This window comes from Protopterus annectens, chromosome 9.part0 (assembly GCF_019279795.1).
Source record: "Protopterus annectens isolate FY-2018-M chromosome 9.part0, PAN1.0, whole genome shotgun sequence".
NCBI lineage: Eukaryota > Metazoa > Chordata > Ceratodontiformes > Protopteridae > Protopterus > Protopterus annectens.
The window spans coordinates 1,924,207,368-1,924,227,829 of NC_056743.1; the positions used below are offsets into that span (position 1 = coordinate 1,924,207,368).

At 45.4% G+C, this 20,462-nt stretch overlaps 1 protein-coding gene across 2 annotated transcripts in view; it reads left to right on the forward strand.

Moving 5' to 3' along the window:
* The window catches only part of WDR83OS (WD repeat domain 83 opposite strand), a 287,886-nt gene that overhangs the window by 194,602 nt on the left and 72,822 nt on the right, over positions 1-20,462 (forward strand). The window contains exon 3 of one of the 2 annotated variants that reach the window (XM_044084729.1): positions 18,044-18,141. The exons of the other annotated variant lie outside the window; for it this stretch is intronic. Within the exon in view, the coding sequence (XP_043940664.1) occupies positions 18,044-18,141 (98 nt within the window). The remainder of the gene's footprint in view (positions 1-18,043; positions 18,142-20,462) is intronic. 2 annotated transcript variants of the gene reach the window in all.

Here is a 20,462-nt window from a genome sequence, read left to right on the forward strand (position 1 = left end):
GCACGCCTCCATCTGCCTACTGGGGCTGGCACAGTGTGGTCATGGTCTGAATCCCTCTGTGCCTGTAATGGCCTTGGCAATTGCGGTGGGCTGAGAGGGCCTTCACCATTTTGTCCCTGCTGCAGCTGCTTCCGCAGGCTCATATTATGTAGCATGGCACATACTATGACTGTGGGCACACGTGCCTGGAGAGTACTGCAAGGCTCCACCAGATGTATCCAAGCACCGGAACCATGATTTCAGCATCCCGAACACACGCTCTATGAGGATTCTGGTTTGTGCGTGTGCCTCGTTATGGCGTTCTTGCATGGGTGTGTGTGCATTTCTGATGGGAGTCATCATCCACGGCTCCAGTGCATAGCCAGCATCCCCCACAAGATGGCCATGTGGGATGTCCCCCCTGACAAATACCTGATACAGCTGTGAGGCATGCCAGATATGGGAGTCATGGTAGCTTCCAGGGCTGCCAGCACACACATCCATGATAATGCCCGGGGCATTGCACACGACCTGGCAGTTGATGGAGTGGAATCCCTTGCGGTTTATGTAGCGCCTACCATGCTCACTGGGTGGTGACTTGATTTGTATGTGCATGCAGTCTATCGCACCCAGTAACTCCGGGTAGTGTGCCACATGGTGGAAGTGGCGCATATTGCTGGCCAACTCCTCCTGAGTTCGGGGGAAGCATATCTGCTCATTGGCATGTGGTAACATGGCATCCAGGAACTGGTGTAGTACCCTGGATGCTGATGCCTGTGAGATACCCATTATATCTCCAGTTGGCCTTTGAAAGGTACCTGTGGCCAGTATTCACGGGCTTACACATACCTTCGTGTCCACTGGGATGGGTTCCCCTCTGTTGTTTCTGGTTCTCAGGCGTTGCCGGCACAGCTCCACTATTTGCTGTAAGATGTCCCTGTCCACCCTGTAATGCTCTACTATCTCCAGGTCAAGTAGCCCCTGGTAGGTTACCCTTGGTCTGAACACTCTCCTTCTCCTCCGAGGCCTGCGGTGGTTGCATTTCCTTCCCTTTGCATTTCTGCACGTTGCACCTACCATTTTCTGGCGTGCATCCTGCAGCCTACTTTCATTTGTACTTTCCTGGACCTGGCGTATCTTGCATTGTGTGCTACTGCCGGTCTGCTGTCGGTTTGCTTTGCTCTGCTGTGTCAGGTCTCCTATCTTTGCAATCCAATACCTCCCCTCCTTTCTTTGCATTCCAATGCCTCCCCTATCCTGTTTTGCAGGTTTCTGCAAGCAGACTTGTCAGCTGCCGTCGATTGGCCGTCGTGGGTTGATTGGTGTTGATTGCTCATTAGTACTCCAGTTACCCTACTTCAGCATTTCCTTCTTTTCTTCCCCTGACCTTCCTGTTTATGCTGTTGTTCACGGCGCGTGCGTCTGATTACTGGGTTTCTGGCACGTTTTCATCCCCGTACACATGCGCTTTTGGGCACCATGTGTGCTCTCAGCTAAACGATTCTATACCTTCCTCCCCACCCCTGTCCTGCAGCTTTGCTTAGCAACAGACAGGCCAGATTTGCATTGCTCCAATGTGCTTACTGCTACGGTGGCACACTCCTCTGCTGATGTCATGTATCTCCTCTGAGCCACTCCTCGGTGTTATACTGCTATGCCGTATGGTACAACCTTCATCCAGCAGGACATTTGCGATTCAGTATTATCTGCCTCATTTGCATGGCATTGACTACTAATTCATAGTTACCGCGCCGAACACTATCGCAGGCCCTTAGCAACCCTTGCACCTTGGTTATGGTGTTCCATGCCTACCATTGTGTATTATGCTGTAAACCTGCTTTCTATTACATTGCGATTTTATGACATTTTTATATTATTTCGTTATGTTGCAGCTTCCGCACACATGCCCTGCGGTTGTGCTGTGCGTTACTGTGGACATGACATTAAATGTTGTTGTTTATGTGTTGTGCATCTTTTCTTATGCCATTGGCTGTGTATTTCGCCATTGGCGTATGTTAATGTGATACCTGGGTCTGGCCCACTTCCATAGCTCCGATGTTCTGTTTGGGAAAATGTAAACCGTGTTTTTTGGTTTACATTTCCGTGGGCTTGCACTACGCCTGCACCACTTCATGAATCATTATATGCCTTCATTTGCATGGTGCGACACTGCACATGGGATGATTAGCATACCTAAGCCAGGGGCTGCGCAGTTCTGGCGTATGCCAGTAGTGCACGTGGAATTGGATCGTACCTGAATCGCTCGACGGACATATTTGGCATTATACCGCCTATGCTATGCCTGCTCCTGGCGCAAGCTTCATGAATCCCGGGGAAGGTTTTACTCGACTGTTCTTGGTACCCAGAAAGGACAAGGCCTGGTGGCCAGTACTGGATTTATCGATTTTTGAACACATACGTGGACATTCCAAAATTCAAAATGCTGACTTTGCAGCAGCTTCTGCCCATGCTGGGCAAGAATGCTTGGCTGGTGACTTTAGACCTAAAAGAGGCATACTCCCAATAAGAAAGTCATGCAGAAGATACCTCCAGATTCAAGGCTGGCTTAATGCATTACCAATTCTCTGCACTGCCCTTTGGCTTATCTACTGCACCCAGGGTCTTTACAAAGTGCCTGGCACCAGTAATTGCATTTTGTAGACAAAGAAGTATACAAATATACCCTTACTTGGACGACTCTCTCATTCAAGCAGAGAACAAGGACTCTTCTCTGACACCTGGCATTTGTGAAAAGGCTTCTAACATGCCAGGGGTACACAATAAACAAAAAGAAATCACAACTGGTACCCTCTCAAAAGATAACATTCCTGGGTGCAAGCTTGAATACAACTGCCCAGATGGTATACCTCATGCCAGACAAAGGCAACTGACTACTTACTTCAAACTGATGGCAACAAAAACCCAGTCTTCTGCAAGACAAATTCTGCAGACTCTGGGCTTCATGGCATCCTGCATCCTACTAATTCCATATGCAAGACTGCATACGATGAAACTTCAATGGTACCTAAAAAGTTTATGGAGTCAACATTTGCACAGTCTGGAAACAATGATTCCTCTTATTCCCTGCCTGCAACAACAATTCCTATGGTGAGCAAAGGCCTATCACCAAAACAAGGGATGGCCCTTCACTCTACCCCCTGCCAGCCAGACCTTAACAGACGCATCAGATTATGCCTGGGGGGCCCACATGGCAGGAAGATGCATTCAGGGCATATGGGCACCAAAACAAATGCATCTACATATCAACCAGAAAGAGATGCTAGCTGTTCAAAATGCCCTAACAGCCTTCAAGGACTTGCTTCATCCAGGACAATTACTGATAAAGACAGACAACACCACAGTCATGTGGTATATAAACAAGCAAGGGGGCACACACTCATAACCCCTTTGCAGATTAGCCATGGCACTGTACCAAATACATCTTCAAGCTCAATTCCTGCCAGGAAAACAAAATACTCTGGCAGACGATTTAAGCAGAACCCTTATGGATCCTCACGAGTGGAAACTAAATCCACAAGTCTTCAGCGTGATAATAGAGACATGGGGGAGCCCAGACATAGATCTATTTGCCTCTCCTCAAAATTATCAATTGAAAAGATTCTGCACAAGGACTTATCACAGACAAGCATGGAAAGTGGTCGCCCTATCCTTCAGTTGGAAAAACCCATCAGTTTACGCCTTTCCTCCTCTGCCTCCTCTACCCAAGGTCCTCCTAAAAGTCAGACAAGAGAAGCCAAAGATATATTAATTGCCCCGGACTGGCCCTGCCAATACTGGTATCCAGTCCTAAGGAACTTGTCTCAATGCCCACCTTGGACCTTGCCTCACAGACCACAACAACTGTCCCAGCAAAGCAATCAGATCTTGCACAATCAACTACAGACTCTGAACCTGGCAGCATGTAATCGTACAAACGACACCTCTCAGTAAAGCTGTAATGGATGTCATTTTGGAAGCCAGAAGGCCTAGTACTAGAAAATCTTATGCTGACAAATGGAAGAGATTCTGTGCTTGGAATCGAGCACAAGGAACTGATATAGCAGAACCACATATTCCTCAGATACTAAAATACTTAACTAAGATGCTTGACAAAGGCCTATCTTTCTCATCAATCAAAATCCATGTCTCTGCCATTTCGGCTCATTACAATACAGAGCCACCAATCTTTTCTCATCCTTTACTAAAGCAGTATCTTAGAGGAGCCAAAAATGTAAGGCCTCCTAGATCACCATTACCAGCATGGGACCTCAATTATGTGTTGGAAAAGCTCACCCTGCCTCCATTTGAACCAGCTGCTACCGCTGATATAAAGTTCTTATCATGGAAGACAGCTCTGCTACTAGCAATTACTTCAGCAAGAAGAGTTTCAGAGCTACAGGCCCTCATGGCTGTAGAGCCTTTCATCATATTTTACCCAGACAGTGCGTCTCTGAGGACAAATCCTATTTTTATGCCTGTGGTGGTTTCCAGTGTGGCTCTTAACCAAACAATCCATCTGCCAACTTTTTATCCAAAGCCGCAGAACAAAGGAGAGATAATTCTGCATTCCTTGGAAGTGCACAGACCGCTAAGATTCTACTTGAGCAGGACTAAAGCTCTAAGAAAAACTGAGCAATTACTAGTGTCATATGCTGCAGGATCAGAAGGAAAGGCTCTTTCCAAGCAGACAGTTTCAAAGTGGATAAGCCACTGCATCCGTTTCTGCTACTTACACCATGGTAAACCTGTGCCAAAGGGCATAAGGTATCATTCCACCAGAGCTGCAGCTACTTCAGCAGCCTTTCTCAGAGTAGTACCAACCAAAGACATTCTAGAGGCTGCTACTTGGAGTTCTGTTCACACCTTTACAAAGCATTACCATTTGCCTGTCTAAGTCGAGGGCAGGCTTTGCCACTGCAGTGCTGCAGGGCCTTATAGCCACACCTAATGCTGTTTAGCTCCAGCCTCCCAACCATAGCGTTGGGATTCTACCCAAATGTAATGACTGCAACAGTGAAACAGTACAGTTGTGTACACTTACTATAAATGTAGATGTTAGTGTATTCACTGTTGCAGTCCAGGTTACCCTCCCGCCACCCCCCCCCCCATCATTCTACAGTTTCTTTCCTTCTCTATCTTCTACAACCTATGTGGTGTATTTGCTTTTAGATGAAGGTAAAGTTTATGTTGCTAAAAGGGCATTTATATGTATTGCTGTTTAGTGATATTTATATATATATATATATAATTTTGCTCCCCATTTGGGGGGCACCTGACATCTGGGGCAAGAAAAACTAAATAAAATGGTGTCTGCTGCATGTTTTATACCCCTGACAACCTGACGTCATGGAAGAGGAGACTGCAACTGATGCAGGACCCAAGACTTTGCTCTTCAGGCCGACTGAGGGCAACCTGCCAGCAGATTACCCAATACACTCTAACATCTACATTTATGTGTACACAGCTGTACTTTTATCAGGGTTGCTATGTATTGGTTGTAGAAGAGTAATCGTGTCTTTTAGGTTTATTGATATTAGTAATTTCTTGAAAATTTCACACTTGATTAAAACTGGGTGAATTTTTATTGTTTTTATGAGTTTCTTGATTTAAGAAGAGAATCGTTTTCGGGTCAACTTTAAATGTCATAATATTTTGATGAAATAATTTAATCCATAATGGGTACCATTCATTACCTAATGGGTCATAGTTTGCTATTTGCATAATGCAACTAGCATTAATAATTTCGTGATACAATTGAAAATCTGGAAGGCTTAGACCTCTTTTTTTTCTTTTGGGAGTATTAGGTTATTGCAACTAATTCTTGTACTTTTTGGGTACCATATGAATTTTGCTAGTCTAACTTTTATTAAAAAAGGTAGCTGGAATTTTCATGAAAGTGACATTCATTTGGTATAAAAATCTTAGGCAGTATGTTCATTTTGACAATTGAAGCTTTCGATAGGGTAGAGAATTTAAGCTTTTCCCATTTGTTAATATTACAGACTGTATTAGTCCAAGTTATAAATATGTTGTTATTGGTCATATCTGATTGTGTATGGCTAAAGATTATAACTAAATATTTCAAAGTATATTGCACATTAGTCTCTGGAAAATAAAATTCCTTATGACCCAGGGGGTTAAGTGGATATATAATTGACTTATTGGGATTAATTGCATAATTTGATACTAGGGAAAACTTATCTATGGACATTAAGATTTTGCTTAAATCAGTATTGGGATATTGAAAGTAAATATTGAGTCTGCAAAAACTGTGCATTTTATTTGGGTTTTAGATACTATAACAAGGTGGTGGTATGTTCTCTGACTGAGTAGCAGTAATGGTGCTTCTATGTAGATATTGAACAGGTTTGGTGAAAGTGGGCATCCCTGTCTGGTGCCATTTACAATTTGTATTGGGTTAGATGTTTTCTTATTACTATAAAGAGTTGTAGTTGCTTTACTATACAACGTTTTGTTCATTTTTGTGTGTTCTTGTGGGAATCCAAATTGAAAAAGGAGGAATTTTTTGATTAACTCTGTCAAAGGCTTTTGTTGCATCCACTGATAAAGCGTATTTGGGGGAATTGTCCTTGGCACAGAGGTGGGATAGGGCATCAATGGTTAGTCTGTTGTCCCATTTTTGCTTGAAGTGTTTGCATAGGTATTTTTTATACTCAAAGCAGACTCCCAAAGAATTTTTAATCTGGTAGATACCAAATGTTGGAGGTGTGATGGGGAAGAAAGAGGTAACTGGGAACATATGTTTTGGGAGAGTAATGAGTTGGCAAATTTAAAAAAAAATTCACTAAAGCGTACTCTGTCAGAAATATTGGGTGAGAAATTGGATGCAACTAAGCAAATTATTTTTTGAGCTGGGCTGCAGGATCTGAATTGCCTGGACGTAGGAAGGCTTTAAATTTAATCCCATTGGCTGCCAAAAAAGCAATTACTAGAAAATGGAAATCGGAATCTAGACCAACTATATTTGAAGTAGTGAATATTTTAACAGTGATAAAATAACTGGAAGTGCGATCTTTAGAAAAGGGTAGGAGCAAATTACATAGAAGAAAAAAATGGAAATCGTAGGAACAGTACATGCAGAATAATGTTTTGGAGGAGGAGGAGTGAGGTTTAAGGACAGGCAGGAATTGATCAGTTTTTATAATGTTGGATTGGTCATAATTTGTGTAAAAGAATACATGTGATATATAATGTTTGCAACTGTGAAAATGTTAAAATGGTTTGTTTTTCTTTTACATAAATGTATGCTTGTCTGTGTCTTAAGTGATATTTCAGTAAATGTTTAAAACAAAAAAATAAATAACCAGAGAGAATGAAACTAATGTGCCCATGTTTTGCTTAAACAGTAACCTTAATTTTCAGAGCAGAGAACTTGTGCATCTGATGTTGTAAACTTTTATTCATTCCTTACTGTTAGGACTTCGGTTCCGTCCTTGTAACCGATATGGCTGGTACCAAGTTCGTGCCCACCAAAAACTCTTAGCTAAGACCTTCCCACAATGCCCCTCTCATAGTCTCTCCAGATCTCGTTTGCTGCGTTCCTAGTCAGATGTGCCAAGCCTTCTCTCAGCTAAGTGTTAGCTTTTTTTGTGTGTTTTTCGACTTTTTAGTGTTTGTAAGATTTTTTTTTGTCTAAAGTTATTTCCCATCTCTCCCTCTTCTTTTCTTTTCCTGAATAAGCCCTACCCAATATCTTGTACTACTCCCTCTCTCCCTGCCTAGTAGGCCTTCCTCTTACCTTTTGGTATTTCTCAGTACCATTGTTGGTACTCGTTCCTGCTAGCCTTTAAAAAAAAAAAAAAAAAAATAGTAGTAGTGCTTTTTTTCACTGTCTAGCTCTTGTTGCTAGCTAAAGTTTGTTGTGTGGTTATACTTGTGTGTTACAATGGCGGATAAGGCCAGGCTTTGGTTCAGACAGTGTGATAAGTGTGGGCGTAAGTTGCCCAATTCTGACTGTCACGCCCGGTGTGTTTACTGTTTGGGCGTTGACCACCTTAATGATTTTTGCAATATTTGTTCTAGCTTCAGCAACCGTACGTTGGCTGAACGCAAGAACAAGCTTATTCTTAAGGGTATGCAAAAATCACCCTTCGTGGAGGCTGTTTCTGGGATGGGGGTCTCACCACCTTCTAAGCGTAAAGACATAAAAAGGGATAAGGGAAAACAGAGTTTTTTGGTTCTGACATCCCCGTCCTCCTCGGAAAAGAGTCGACACCGGGCTTTTCCCGCGCCGTCGGTGCAGACAGCTTTGGCACCAGGGTCCCTGTCTTCTCCCTCGGTGCCCCCTTTGATTTTGACTCAGACTCCTTCCACTGTACTGACTTTGGCACCGACTTTGTGACACAAGTTCCGACTACTGTACCTGCATTGGCACCATCCCAAGCCATGGTGCCGATGTCTTACATGACTCTGGTAATGACTTCTTCAGTTCCGAAGGCATCTTCCCAGAAGTAGGTATTCTCCATCTTATGACCCCTTTTTGGGACGGCAATTTTGTCCTTTTTTTGAGAGACCATACTCCCCATTGGCAGTCTCCCTCAGATCCACCAGAGTCTTTCGGAACAGGATGTAGTGAGGGTTGTGGACCAGCTTTTGGCAGCTAGAGGATTAACCACCCAGACCAGGTCTTCCCTCCCCCTTGGAGCGGAAGCTCTCACGGCGTATTCTCCTGTCCTCCTCAGACCTCCACACTAGTTTCGTAGACTTCCGTACCGATGGCCATCCCGGTACATACTGTCTCAGCACTGACAGAGAAGGCTTCCCTGTTGGCACCAATTACTCTTGACACCATGGCTCCTTTGGAACTGGTGCACGTGGAGCAGTGATTGGGCTGTCAGCACCATGGCATCTAGTTTGGCAACTTTTTTTCTGTGGTGCTGTCTACGGCCATGGCTCTCCTGGCAGCTGCCGGTCCTCTCGGAGCTCCTCTCCTGGAGACGGGCTCCTCGGGCCAGGGTGTGACCCCGGTTCAGAGGTTGTCCTTCTCTGTTCCAGGCTCCCCATCCCTCCTCGGGTGGGCCTACTTTCCAGGTGATGAAGAGGGTCCTTTCTTCAACAGGCTCGCAGTTGATACCATTGGCATCAGAACCAGAACCCCCACCCTCCTGCTCTGGAATCCTGAGCATGGGAGCTCCAAGACCTGCCCTTCAAAGGAACCCTGGGGCACCACCCCGGAAGAAACATTGCAAGAGGAAGCATCTTGATTCCCCTGAGGAAGCCATCACTGAAGACGCCGATTGCAATGAGGGAGAAGGGTCCCCACAGTCTCCCCCAGAAGATGTCTCATTTGGAGACATTCTTGAGATCCTCTAGCAGAGGGGAAACTGGAAGCCCTCCAACCGTTCGGAGGAATCTGTGTACTTGCAGGCTTTCCGTGCTCGGCCATCTACTTCCTGGGTGACCCCACCTGTAGAAGAGCTCATTCGACTTAAGGTGCAGTGTGCCTGGAAGGCCCCAGACAACATAGAACCCGTCCCCCGGAGGCCAGATAAAATTTTGTCCACCCCAGAAGACCAGCCCAGTTGGTCCAAACAGCTGGTTGTCGATTCCATGGTCATGGCAGCAGCCACAAAGAGGGAACTGGTGGAAGATAGTTCCACTGTTCATCCCCCGAACAGGGAGTCTTGGGCTATGGACAGACTGGGGAAGTGGACCTACACTTCAGCGACCTTTGCTATCCGGTCGCTGAATTACCTGGCACACTTTACTCTTCCCCCAAAGAGACCTAATTTCAGAAATGTCTGCCTCTTTGGCGGAGGTACTGCCTGAGGAGGTATGTGATACTATTGCCTCTCGGTTAGCTACCTTGGATTCAGTCTCGAACTCCTAGATGCTCTTGATTTCTCACACTACCGAGGAGGGCAGCTCGAGCAGCTGCATCGGGCATCGTTATGAGACTGCATGCTTGGATGCATTTGTGTGAATTCGCGGATCCCTTTAAATCTTCCTTTGTCAAGGCGCCTGCTGACAAATATTCCCTTTTTGGTCCCAAAGTAAGAGAGGCACTTTCATGTAGTGAGGACAGAAATACCTCGTCTGCTGTGGGCATATATTTTTCCACCCCTCAGAAGTCCTACTCTAGAAATCGGAGGGGAGGAAAATTGTGGATGTTATGTAGTCCTATCTCGCCTGCATTCTTACCAGTGGGTTCGGAGCCGAATATTTGCTCCGACTTGGCCGATTTTTACTAGCTCAAAGTCTCTCATTGGCTGGGCTAAGAGGGTATCCCATGATGCACTGCTCCATATTCCCAGATCTCGTTTGCCGCTTGTGTAGCTCGGACGTGGTCTCGCTTGGCTGTGGCTAAGTACCTTCTTTTTTGCTATTTCTCTTTGAGAAAGTTGTTAGTTCAGACCCAAAAGCTATTTTAATAGCTATTCTTGTTGCTGATCGCTAAAATTGTGTGTGTGTTTTCAGTGCTTGAGTGTGTTAGTTGTTTTTTGGTATCCCTGACTGTTCTAGCTGGCTAGGCCCATTTTAGTTAGAGGACCTAGTCCTCCCCTCTGTTGTTGGATAAACCTTTGGTCATTGTGTTTTTTCCTGTGTAATCCCTAGAAGAATCGTTTCAGTTAGAGGTTCTTGGTGTGTGGCTAGTACTGTTTTTCTGGTGTGTCTAACTTGTGTGTGAACTGTTACAGTTAAAGGTTCTCAGAATGTGCTTAGTACGGTTTTTCTCTAGTGTTCTAAATTGTGTGGTTTTTCCCACCCTTTTTTGTAAGTTGCATCTAGGTGTTTCACTAGCGTTAATTATAAAATGTCCAAGGATCAGAAGGCGCATAAGCCTTCTGGCTTTAAGAAATGTTCCAAATGTGGATATAAAATGTCCATCACAGATGGACACTCTTTGTGTGTCTACTGCCTCGGAGCCATCCATTTACGGGAGTCATGTAGCTTTTGCCATGCGTTCAGTCCTAGGGTGCTCCAGGAGAGAAAAGATTAATTGATATTAAAGGGACTTATGAAACTGTCATTTGAGGAATTTATAGATTTGGCTTCTAGTACTCAGTCTAAAGCTTCCAAGTCTAAGAAAAGGTCTCCAGCTCCATCTGCCCCTTCGGAGCCTCCGGAGAAGATTACTGTTTAGACTCTACCTCCTCGGCTCCACTGTCCTCGGGGGGCCGCAGGAGGTATCAGTGTTAACTGAATCGGCGTCGGCTCCCATTATTCTTGAACCCATTCAGAGCCGGTCGCCCAGTGTGAGGCATGGTTCACCAGACAAGAGATCCCAATCTCCATCGCTTTCCGCCAGATCCTCCAGGCTTTCTGATTTGGATGTTGATAGGGTAGTGCAGAGACTTCTGCAGTCGCCGGTGTTGGCCATATTGTTCTTGGTTCCAACCCACTCTGCTCCGGAGCCAGTTTCAATGATTCCTCCTCCAAGCACATCCTTGTCGTCTGAGCCGGTATGCTCCGCTCAGAGTGATGTTCTTGCGCCAGCTCCGATACCCCCTTTGGGTCTATCGGTGCCGACATCAGCTCCGACCATGCCTGTTCCGTCCACAGGGTTCGAGACTCTGGTCTCTTCGATCAGGTCTGAGGGGGATACTTCGGGACAGCTGTCTGTTCCGAGTCTCCCACTCGGTGCATCGGCTCGGGAGACCCTGGTCCCGGTCGTGGCCTCTGAGGCCGGTCGGTCCTCTGACTCAGGAGGACCTGCCTTTGAGGCCGTGCAGAGCGCGCTGGCAAGGTAGTCAGCTACATCACCCGGGTCGGTCATTCCGTCCGCCACCCACCCCGGCGAGAGCCTCTGACACTCAATCTATCCATGGACAGTAGAGCACCAGGCCCTAAGAATACCCCCATGAGTGGTCCCCAACTTTCTGAGGGTCTTCCAGAGTCCATGCCTGAGGAGCCTACTAGAAAGAAATTGCGCAAGAGGAAGCACTGATACTGACCTCGAGGAATCGGAAGGGTCCCGCAAGTCTTCCTCTGATGATGTTTCCTTCTCTGATATCCTGGAGATACTGAAACAGAGGAGGCTGGCCTTCCAAAACTCCTTGCGAGGAGGAGTCGGTATTCCTTAAGGCTTTTGGCGCTCAACCTTCTGCCTCCTGGGTGTCTCCACCCTTCGAACTTCTTGACCTCATTTGTCGAAGAGTGTGGGAAAACCCTGATTCTGTGGAGCCTGTGCCCAGGCATCCCAACAAATTCCTGTCCGCACCCCAGGGAAAAGAGTTTCTGTCAAAAGGAGTCCCGGTAGATGCCATGGTGGTGGCAACAGCCACCCAGAAGGAAGTTGCAGAGTCTTCTTCATCGGGCCATCCTCCTAACAAGGAGTTTAGGACCATGGACCGGTATGGGAAGTGTCCCCTATCTTCAGCAGCGTTCACTTTACGGTCACTGAATTATTTGTCTCCCTTCACTCTGCTCGAGAGAGATCTCCTCAAAGAATTGGGAGATACTCTGGCGGGTAACATAACTGAGGCGGTGGCTCAGACAGTTAACGCACAAGTTTCTACCCTCAACTCCAGCGCTAACTTGTCTATGCGGCTCATCTCGTATGCGGCCGAGGGAGCAAGTAGGGTGGTGAGCTCAGGGGTCGCCCTTAAAAGGCAAGCCTGGCTGTACCTGTGTCACTTCGCGGAGGCCTTCAAGTCTTCCTTCACTGATGCCCTATTTGACGGTTTCTCCTTGTTTGGGACCAAAGTGAAAGACACCATCACCAGGTGCGAGCAGAAAGTGCAATCCTTGGGAAGCAGAATGATTCTGATTGCCCCACACTGGCCTCAAGTATGGTTCCCCTTTCTTCAACCATACGTTGTAGACACTCCTTGGATTCTGGACCCTCTACCAGATTTACTGACACACATGTCTGGACAGTTCCACCCTTCTCTGAGGACACTCCGGTTGACAGCCTGGCTACTCCACTTCCATCGCTAGTCAGACGTCATAACTTTTCACCAGAAGTGGTCCATATGTTATCGTCCTCCCATAAGCCATCCACCAGAAAGATTTACTCTAGCAAATGGAAAAGGTTCTCCATCTGGGCTCATACTAGAGGTATTGATCCTTACACAGCGCCAATAGATTCTGTTTTGGAGTTCTTGTCTATGCTTTTCTATCATGGGTCCACATCAGCCACCATCAAAGTTCAGCTGGCGGCGATCTCTAATTTCCACATAGCGAATGATCCTAGTCTCATGGCACACAGACTATGCAAAGCATTCCTTAAAGGTATCCTGTTGCTTCGTCCCCCAGTGTCTGAACCCGTCATGCCCTGGGATCTCAGTTTTGTTCTACAAGCCCTTACTCTTACTCTACCACCATTTGAGCCTGCAGCGACCTGTGAATTAAACAAGCCCTTACTCTTACTCTACCACCATCCCTTACTCTTACTCTACCACCATTTGAGCCTGCAGCGACCTGTGAATTAAACAAGCCCTTACTCTTACTCTACCACCATCCCTTACTCTTACTCTACCACCATTTGAGCCTGCAGCGACCTGTGAATTAAACAAGCCCTTACTCTTACTCTACCACCATCCCTTACTCTTACTCTACCACCATTTGAGCCTGCAGCTACCTGTGAATTAAAATTCTTAACATGGAAAACAGCATTCTTAATAGCAATCACTTCAGCACGGCGGGTCTCGGAAATTCAAGCCCTCTCCATCAAACCCCCATATTTAATCTTTCACAAAGATAGGGTCTCTCTTAGACCAGTTCCTTCCTAAAGTGGCTTCCGTGTCTAATATGAATCAGTCCATTGAGCTGCTGGTGTTCTTCCCCCACTTCTCTAACAAGGCAGAATTTAGATTTCACCAATTGGATGTACATAGACAGTTACGCTTCTATCTACACTGGACAAAAGATATCCGGAAGTCTGACCAACTCTGTCTCCTTTTTGGAAAACCGATTGGGTTCTTCGGTATCCAAGGTTACGCTGTCTAGATGGATAGCCAGTTGTATTTCTTTCATCAATCAGGCAGGAGATAAAAATTTGCCATTTCCAGTCAAGGAACATTCTACGCGGGCTGTTTCCACATCCTATCAAGCTAGATTGTCAATGGGTGATATATGTGCTGCAGCTACTTGGGCTTCTCCTCACACCTTTGTTTCTCATTACAAATTGGATGTGGTCTCCAGGGGCACATCTTCCTTTGGCTCCACAGTTCTCGGGAGTATTTTCCTATGAGCCACCCAGGATGTAGGTGCTAGGGACGCTTTCCCACGGGTAAGAATGTAGGCGAGATAGGACTACATAACATCAAGAAGTTATGTACTCACCATAACATTCGATGTATGTAGTCCATCTCGCCTCACATTCTTACTTACCCTCCCACCTTCCCCCTTCCTGGAGGATTTGGAGTATAGGTTGTCACCTGCAGAGTCCCTTTGATTAGTGATTGTTTATATGGATGTGAGTGTGTATGAAGTACATATGTTTCGCAGCAAACTAGATCTGGGGATATGGTGCAGTGCACCATGGGATACCCTCTTAGCCCTGCCAATGAGAGACTTTGAGCTAGTAAAAATCGGCCGAGTCGGAGCCGATATTCGGCTCCAAACCCACGGGTAAGAATGTGAGGCGAGATGGACTACATACATCGAACGTTATGGTGAGTACGTAAGAAGTCCCAAGGATCTTTTCGTGACACTCGTGATGAGCAACTCATCTGGAAGATGCCCCTTTTGGGGCAGAGGGGGTCCGCATTACCAGGACACTAGGAATTCCTTCTCTGGCTGACCCTTCCAGCGCTCCTGAACAGCAGCCTGATTGCTTTCCTCTGGAAGCAGTTGGGTGTCATTTTTCTTTGCACCTGCAGGCCTGGCAACTCATAACAACCGCTGCGTGGGTGCAGAGAATAATATCCAGAGGCTGTCATATCCCAATTTCGACCTCACTCCCAGACCCGTAAAATGAATCCCTGATGTCTCACCTGGTCAGAGGGAGGCTGTAGCCTTAGAAATCAAAAGGCTGCTAAGAAAGAGTCATCCAACCAGTCCCACCAGACCAAAGAGGATCCGACTTTTACTCGAGGTACTTTTTAGTGCCAAAAAAGACAGGGAACTGGAGACCAATCCTGGATCTCAGCTTACTAAACAAATTCATCAAAAATTCTGGATGGTCACAGTTCAGTCCATTCTCCCCTTTCTGGGGAAGGACAACTGGATGTGCTCTATAGACCTCCAGGATGCGTATTACCACATAAAGATGGGCAAATGCTCCCAGAGATTTCTCCACTTCCAGCTGGGAGCAAATCATTATCAGTTCAGGGTACTGCTCTTTGGTCTCCCGACAGCCCCCAGACTGTTCACCAAATGTATGGCAGTTGTAGTAGCTCATCTCCGGCTCCAAGGATTCCAGGTGTTTCCATATCTAGACGATTGGCTCCTTGCAGCCACAACTAGGGATCTTCTCATTCTTAGTGTCTCTTACACTCAAGGCCTTGCTCTTTGCCTAGGTATCACGGTCAACATGGACAAATCACATGTCTCCAACAAGAGCACTGGAATTCATTGGAACAATATTCGACACAACGTCCTGTCAAGCTTCCCTTCCTCCTCACAGGCTTTCAAAAATAAGAAACCAGATTTAAGTCCAACTCCTACAGACATTTGTACCAACACGCCTTGTACTACAACTATTGGGCTCTATGCCAGCAACTATTACCTTAGTACCACTGGCAAGGTTGCACATGAGACTATTACAGTGGCTCCTTTCATCACAATGGTCGATCTTAAGTCACCCACTCGACCACATGATACGCCTTACAAATCTTTGCAAGAAAGAAATGCTATGGTGGATGAAGCCGGAATCAAATCTTTGGTGTTGAACGTTCTGTCTTCCACAGCCCAGGGCCACGGTGCCATGATGACCACAGACGCATCCTTGGGGGGGGGGGGGCATTTCCATGGAAAGACAGTCCATGGAGACCAATTTGCACATAAATGTTCTGGAATTGAGGGCAGTTCTTAGTGTTGCAAGCGTTCCACACATCCCTTCCTTCCGGGACCATTGCAATTCAGTCGGACAACATGTCAGTCATCTGGTACATCAACAAACAAGGTAGAACCAGGTCTTAACCCCCTGTGTTGGGAAGCCATGAGAATTTGCCATTGGGTGATGGCTTCCAACCACTTTCTCATAGCAACACACATTCCTGGGAGTTCAAATCTTATTGCGGACAATCTGAGCAGGAACATTTTGATGCCTCACGAGTGGTCCCTCAATCCTATAATAGCGGAGCAGATCTTCCACCGTTGGGGCAGGCCTTACTGCTTCCTGTTTGCTTCTCCCCTAAACAGCAAATGCAGAAGCTTTTTTTGCCCTGATCCCCCCTCAGGGGGAGTCACCGAGGAATGCTCTGACACACGATTGGCCCCTGGGTTTATTGTATGCCTTTCTCCCGTTTCCCCTCGTCCCAAAAATTCTACAGAAAGTTCAAAGGTTGAGAAGCAAAGTGATCCTCATTGCCCCTTATTGGCCCTGTCAAGTCTGGTTCCCATTCCTATGGCCTCACCTGATTCACAGCCCGTGGATCCTGGATCAATCCCAAGGTCTGCTGTCTCATTCTCAGGGATTGATTCACCCCAATCTCCACAGCCTCAAGCTCATGGCTTGGTGTCTCCACTTCCAGTGCTTGCCAGGCTACCTGATATTTTCATTCCCTGTTCACAAGAGCCTTCTGGCTTCGCACAAACTGGCCACCAGAAAAATGTATTCTAGTAAGTGGACTAGGTTCTCTAGATGGGCCAAAGAACATAACATAGACCACTTTTCCATGCCTATTCAGAAGATTCTTCAATACCTCACTACCCTGTTGCACACAGGAGCTTCAGCATTGACAATTACAGTGCATTTAGCAGCTATTGCAAACTTTCACAACGGAATTGACAATTCATCTGTTGTGTCACACCGTCTATGCAAAATCTTCATTAAAGGAGTTTTACATATTAAACCTCCTGTCAAGCCTCCTATAGAACCATGGGACTTGACGTTGGTGCTTCAGTCGTTAACGAGTCCTCCATTTGAGCCTTCTAATTCTTGTGATATCAAATTTTTGTCTTGGAAAACTCTACTTCTAGTAGCCCTTACCTCATTTTCCATTAACCAATCTGTTGACCTACCGGTTTTCTTTACTCCCCTTTTAAATATAGGGGAATACCTTCTACATACCCTCTGTTCATAGGCAACTTCGTTTCTACTTGGACAGAACTAAATCTTTTAGAAAAACGGATGAATTGTTTGTGGCCTTTGCAGGACCCAGAATGGGTAAGCCTGTTTCCAAAATGACTTCATCCTCTTGGCTCAAACGCCATTACTTTCATCTACCATCAAAGCAAAGTGCCTTACCTTCCAGAATAAACGCTCGCGCTACTACATCGATGGTTACTTCAGTGCCCTTACCTTCCAGCATAAAGGCTCGAGCTACTCGATCGATGGCTGCTTCAATGGCTTTTCATTCCAGAGCCTTTATGGATGATATCTGCGCAGCAGCCACTTGGGCAAGACCTTGTACCTTTATCACTCATTACAAATTGGATTTGGCCTCCAGGGGATGAGCATCTTTTGGTTCTGTGGTGCTCAGGAATGTCCTTTCTTAGGGCCACCCAGGACTCAAGTAGCTGGGGACTCCATCCTAACAGTAAGGCGTGAATAAAGATTTAAGCATCAGATAAAGAAGTTATGTCTTACCATAACGTTCCATCTGTGTTGTAGATCTTTACTCCTTCATTACTTCCCACCCTCCTTCCCCCTGCCTGGACTCTGGTGGACTTTAGGATTTCCTTATTAGTTAAGGTATTTGCTCAGACAGAGCCTTTTACTATCACTAAAATTATTACTTCTATACTATATTGACGGGAAAACTCGATTTGAAGAGACTATGAAAGGGGCATTGTGGGTAGGTCTAGGCTGAGAGTTTTTGGCAGACATGAGGTTGGTAAAGGCCCTGTCGGTTTCGAGGATGGAACCGAAGTCCTAGCAGTAATGAATGAGTAAAGATCTACAACACAGATGGAACGTTATGGTAAGACGTAACTTATTTTTTTGTTGAATTCACTGTCCTTTCTCTTAGCAAATGTTTGTTTCTGCTTCCAGCTGAAATGGTGTGCGTGGATTGCTGTGTACTGTTCCTTCATCAGCTTTGCAAACTCCAGGAGCTCAGAGGATACCAAACAGATGATGAGCAGTTTCATGTGAGTACACTCAAACCCTGTGTTCAGACCTCCAGGGAATAAAGGAGTCAATTGTTGGCATTTAGTAGTGCATTAGGCCAGTTCTGTGCAAGTTGTAGTAGTAGGATTTGGTGATGGGTAGTAATGTGAGGACTGTCTTTATGCAGTACCGGGGGCTTAACCTTTTGGAGATTGTGACACTGGTTATGCCAGTGCCTCTGTGGTAGTTAAAAATTGGGTGCCCATCTCACAGGAAAGTGTCCACATGGGCAAGGAGCATTACTCCATATTTATAACGTGAATTGTAACAAGTGCTGTTCATTTATTAAGATGTGGTTACATTAGGCCAAGTGAGCCTGGTCTGTGAGGGAAGCCTGGCCAGTGTTTGGACTGTAGCTGATGCATCAACATGATTTGCACGCCACCATCACCAGGCACACTTTAACAAGTGCATATAATATAAAAAGTAGAACTAAAGAATGTGATACATTCAGCAGTGCATATGCAAGCAAAAAAATGTTCAGTCAAGCAACAGCTTGTTCTGAGGGTTTGGGTGCATTAGGTAAGTCACTGACTGATCCGTATATCCATAAGTACTCCAGCAATTCCAGTAAGGGGACGCAGATTGAAGGAAGGCACGGCTGTTAGTAAGTGGATGGTTAGCATTGATATTTTAAGTAAAAACAGTGTGTATGCAAACTGATTCAGGAGATGCTGCATGGAAAAATGGGTAAAGAGTCGAACACTTAATACAGAAAGCTGCGGTTAATTATTAAAGTCTGATTTTCTGAGACATGTATGTGTTTGAGAGAGATGTGAAACAAGAGTGCAATATGGAAAGGTAATTAAGCAAATGTTTTAATAGGTTCATAGGTTAGTACTAAGCTAACTTCCCTTGTGAGCCATTTTAAGCTTAGCCAATTATCTTTTGTGAGACTCAAACCGTGCACCTTGTGTTTGTAAGGGAAACATCTTAACCATTAGGCCACCCTCCTAACCCCTTACATTTGAGTGAACTAAAGTCAGTGTACATAGAAACATGGGTGGAGATGTCAGATAATGTAAAGTGTGTTGTGTACAGCAAGTTTGGTAGGCCTTTGCTACATCAGACCAGCTGAGATGCCTGGTGTAGTTCTGTCCTTTTTTTTATGTACTGAAAGGAGGTGGACTGGGTCACATGGGCACATTTTCCAACATGACTTTTTTACATGTCATAAACCTGACTTGATTGCAGGTAACAAAGGAAAGGAAATTTCAGTAATGCGTTTTGTGTTGAGCTGTTTGCATAAAAAATGGACAATACTATGGCTGTATAAAGCATTGCAGCATGAAAGAGGTTTTGCATACAACTGTACAATAGTGAACACAGGCTTGGGTACACAATAATTATGCATTGTGTAACTATCAGTTTGATTTGAGTTGCAGTACCTTATTAGATTCCATTGATTGTGTATTGCACTGTAGGTGGAAATTCATACAGCTGCTTTCACCTCTCAGTCATATGAATAGTACAGCACAAAGCCTCTCTGCCATTTTACAGGATCTCGCCCAATCTCTCCTCTCCTCTACCTTGTTTCATGGAAGTGGGAGCCAAGCTCTCCAAGACTAGGCAAGAGTCCTGTGACCCCACTGACCTCTGCCTGGGAAGCTTATTGGCCCATCCTTTTCCCTAGAGGTGAGAGTTGTATGACAGGGAGTGGTCCAGCTTGCTGATCCTGCAGGGTAACCTACTGTTTCACCGGGAGGAGCTCATCACTCCTCTTCATTGCTTGCTGAGCTCCATTGCTTTCATTAAATGATGCAACTCTTATGTAGCTTTTTGCTATAGCACTATGCAAGATATGAAAGGCCAAGGAGGAGAGTTAAATTATGCTAAATAGTACTAAAAAGAATCATAAGAAGCTAAGTGAACAATATTGGTGATTAATGACAGTTGTTCTTTCCCTTAAGTATAACATGGATTATATAGTGATGCAAATTTAAATTGAGGAATATTGTTTAATGGTTACTGGCCAAGTTTGTAACCATCTGCAGAGCGTTAGCCTAGTACCTATGAACCTGTAGTGTGCATTGTAACAGTATGCTAAAGTGATGAATAAACTAAAACTCCTTACTGGTCATCTGATTGGGATTGCTGTTTGGATGCCCTCACATAAGACTTTTAAGAAACTACAGTGATGAAACAATTGAGAAGGCAAGTCTGGGAGTCCTTAGGGCCAGAAACCAGACAGGGACACTACAGTGAAGACGTTTCACTCCTGCACCCCCCTTACCACAAATCAAACTCTGGCTTTTAAATTCCCCTTTTCCCTAACAGTGCCCTACCAGGATTAAGAATCATA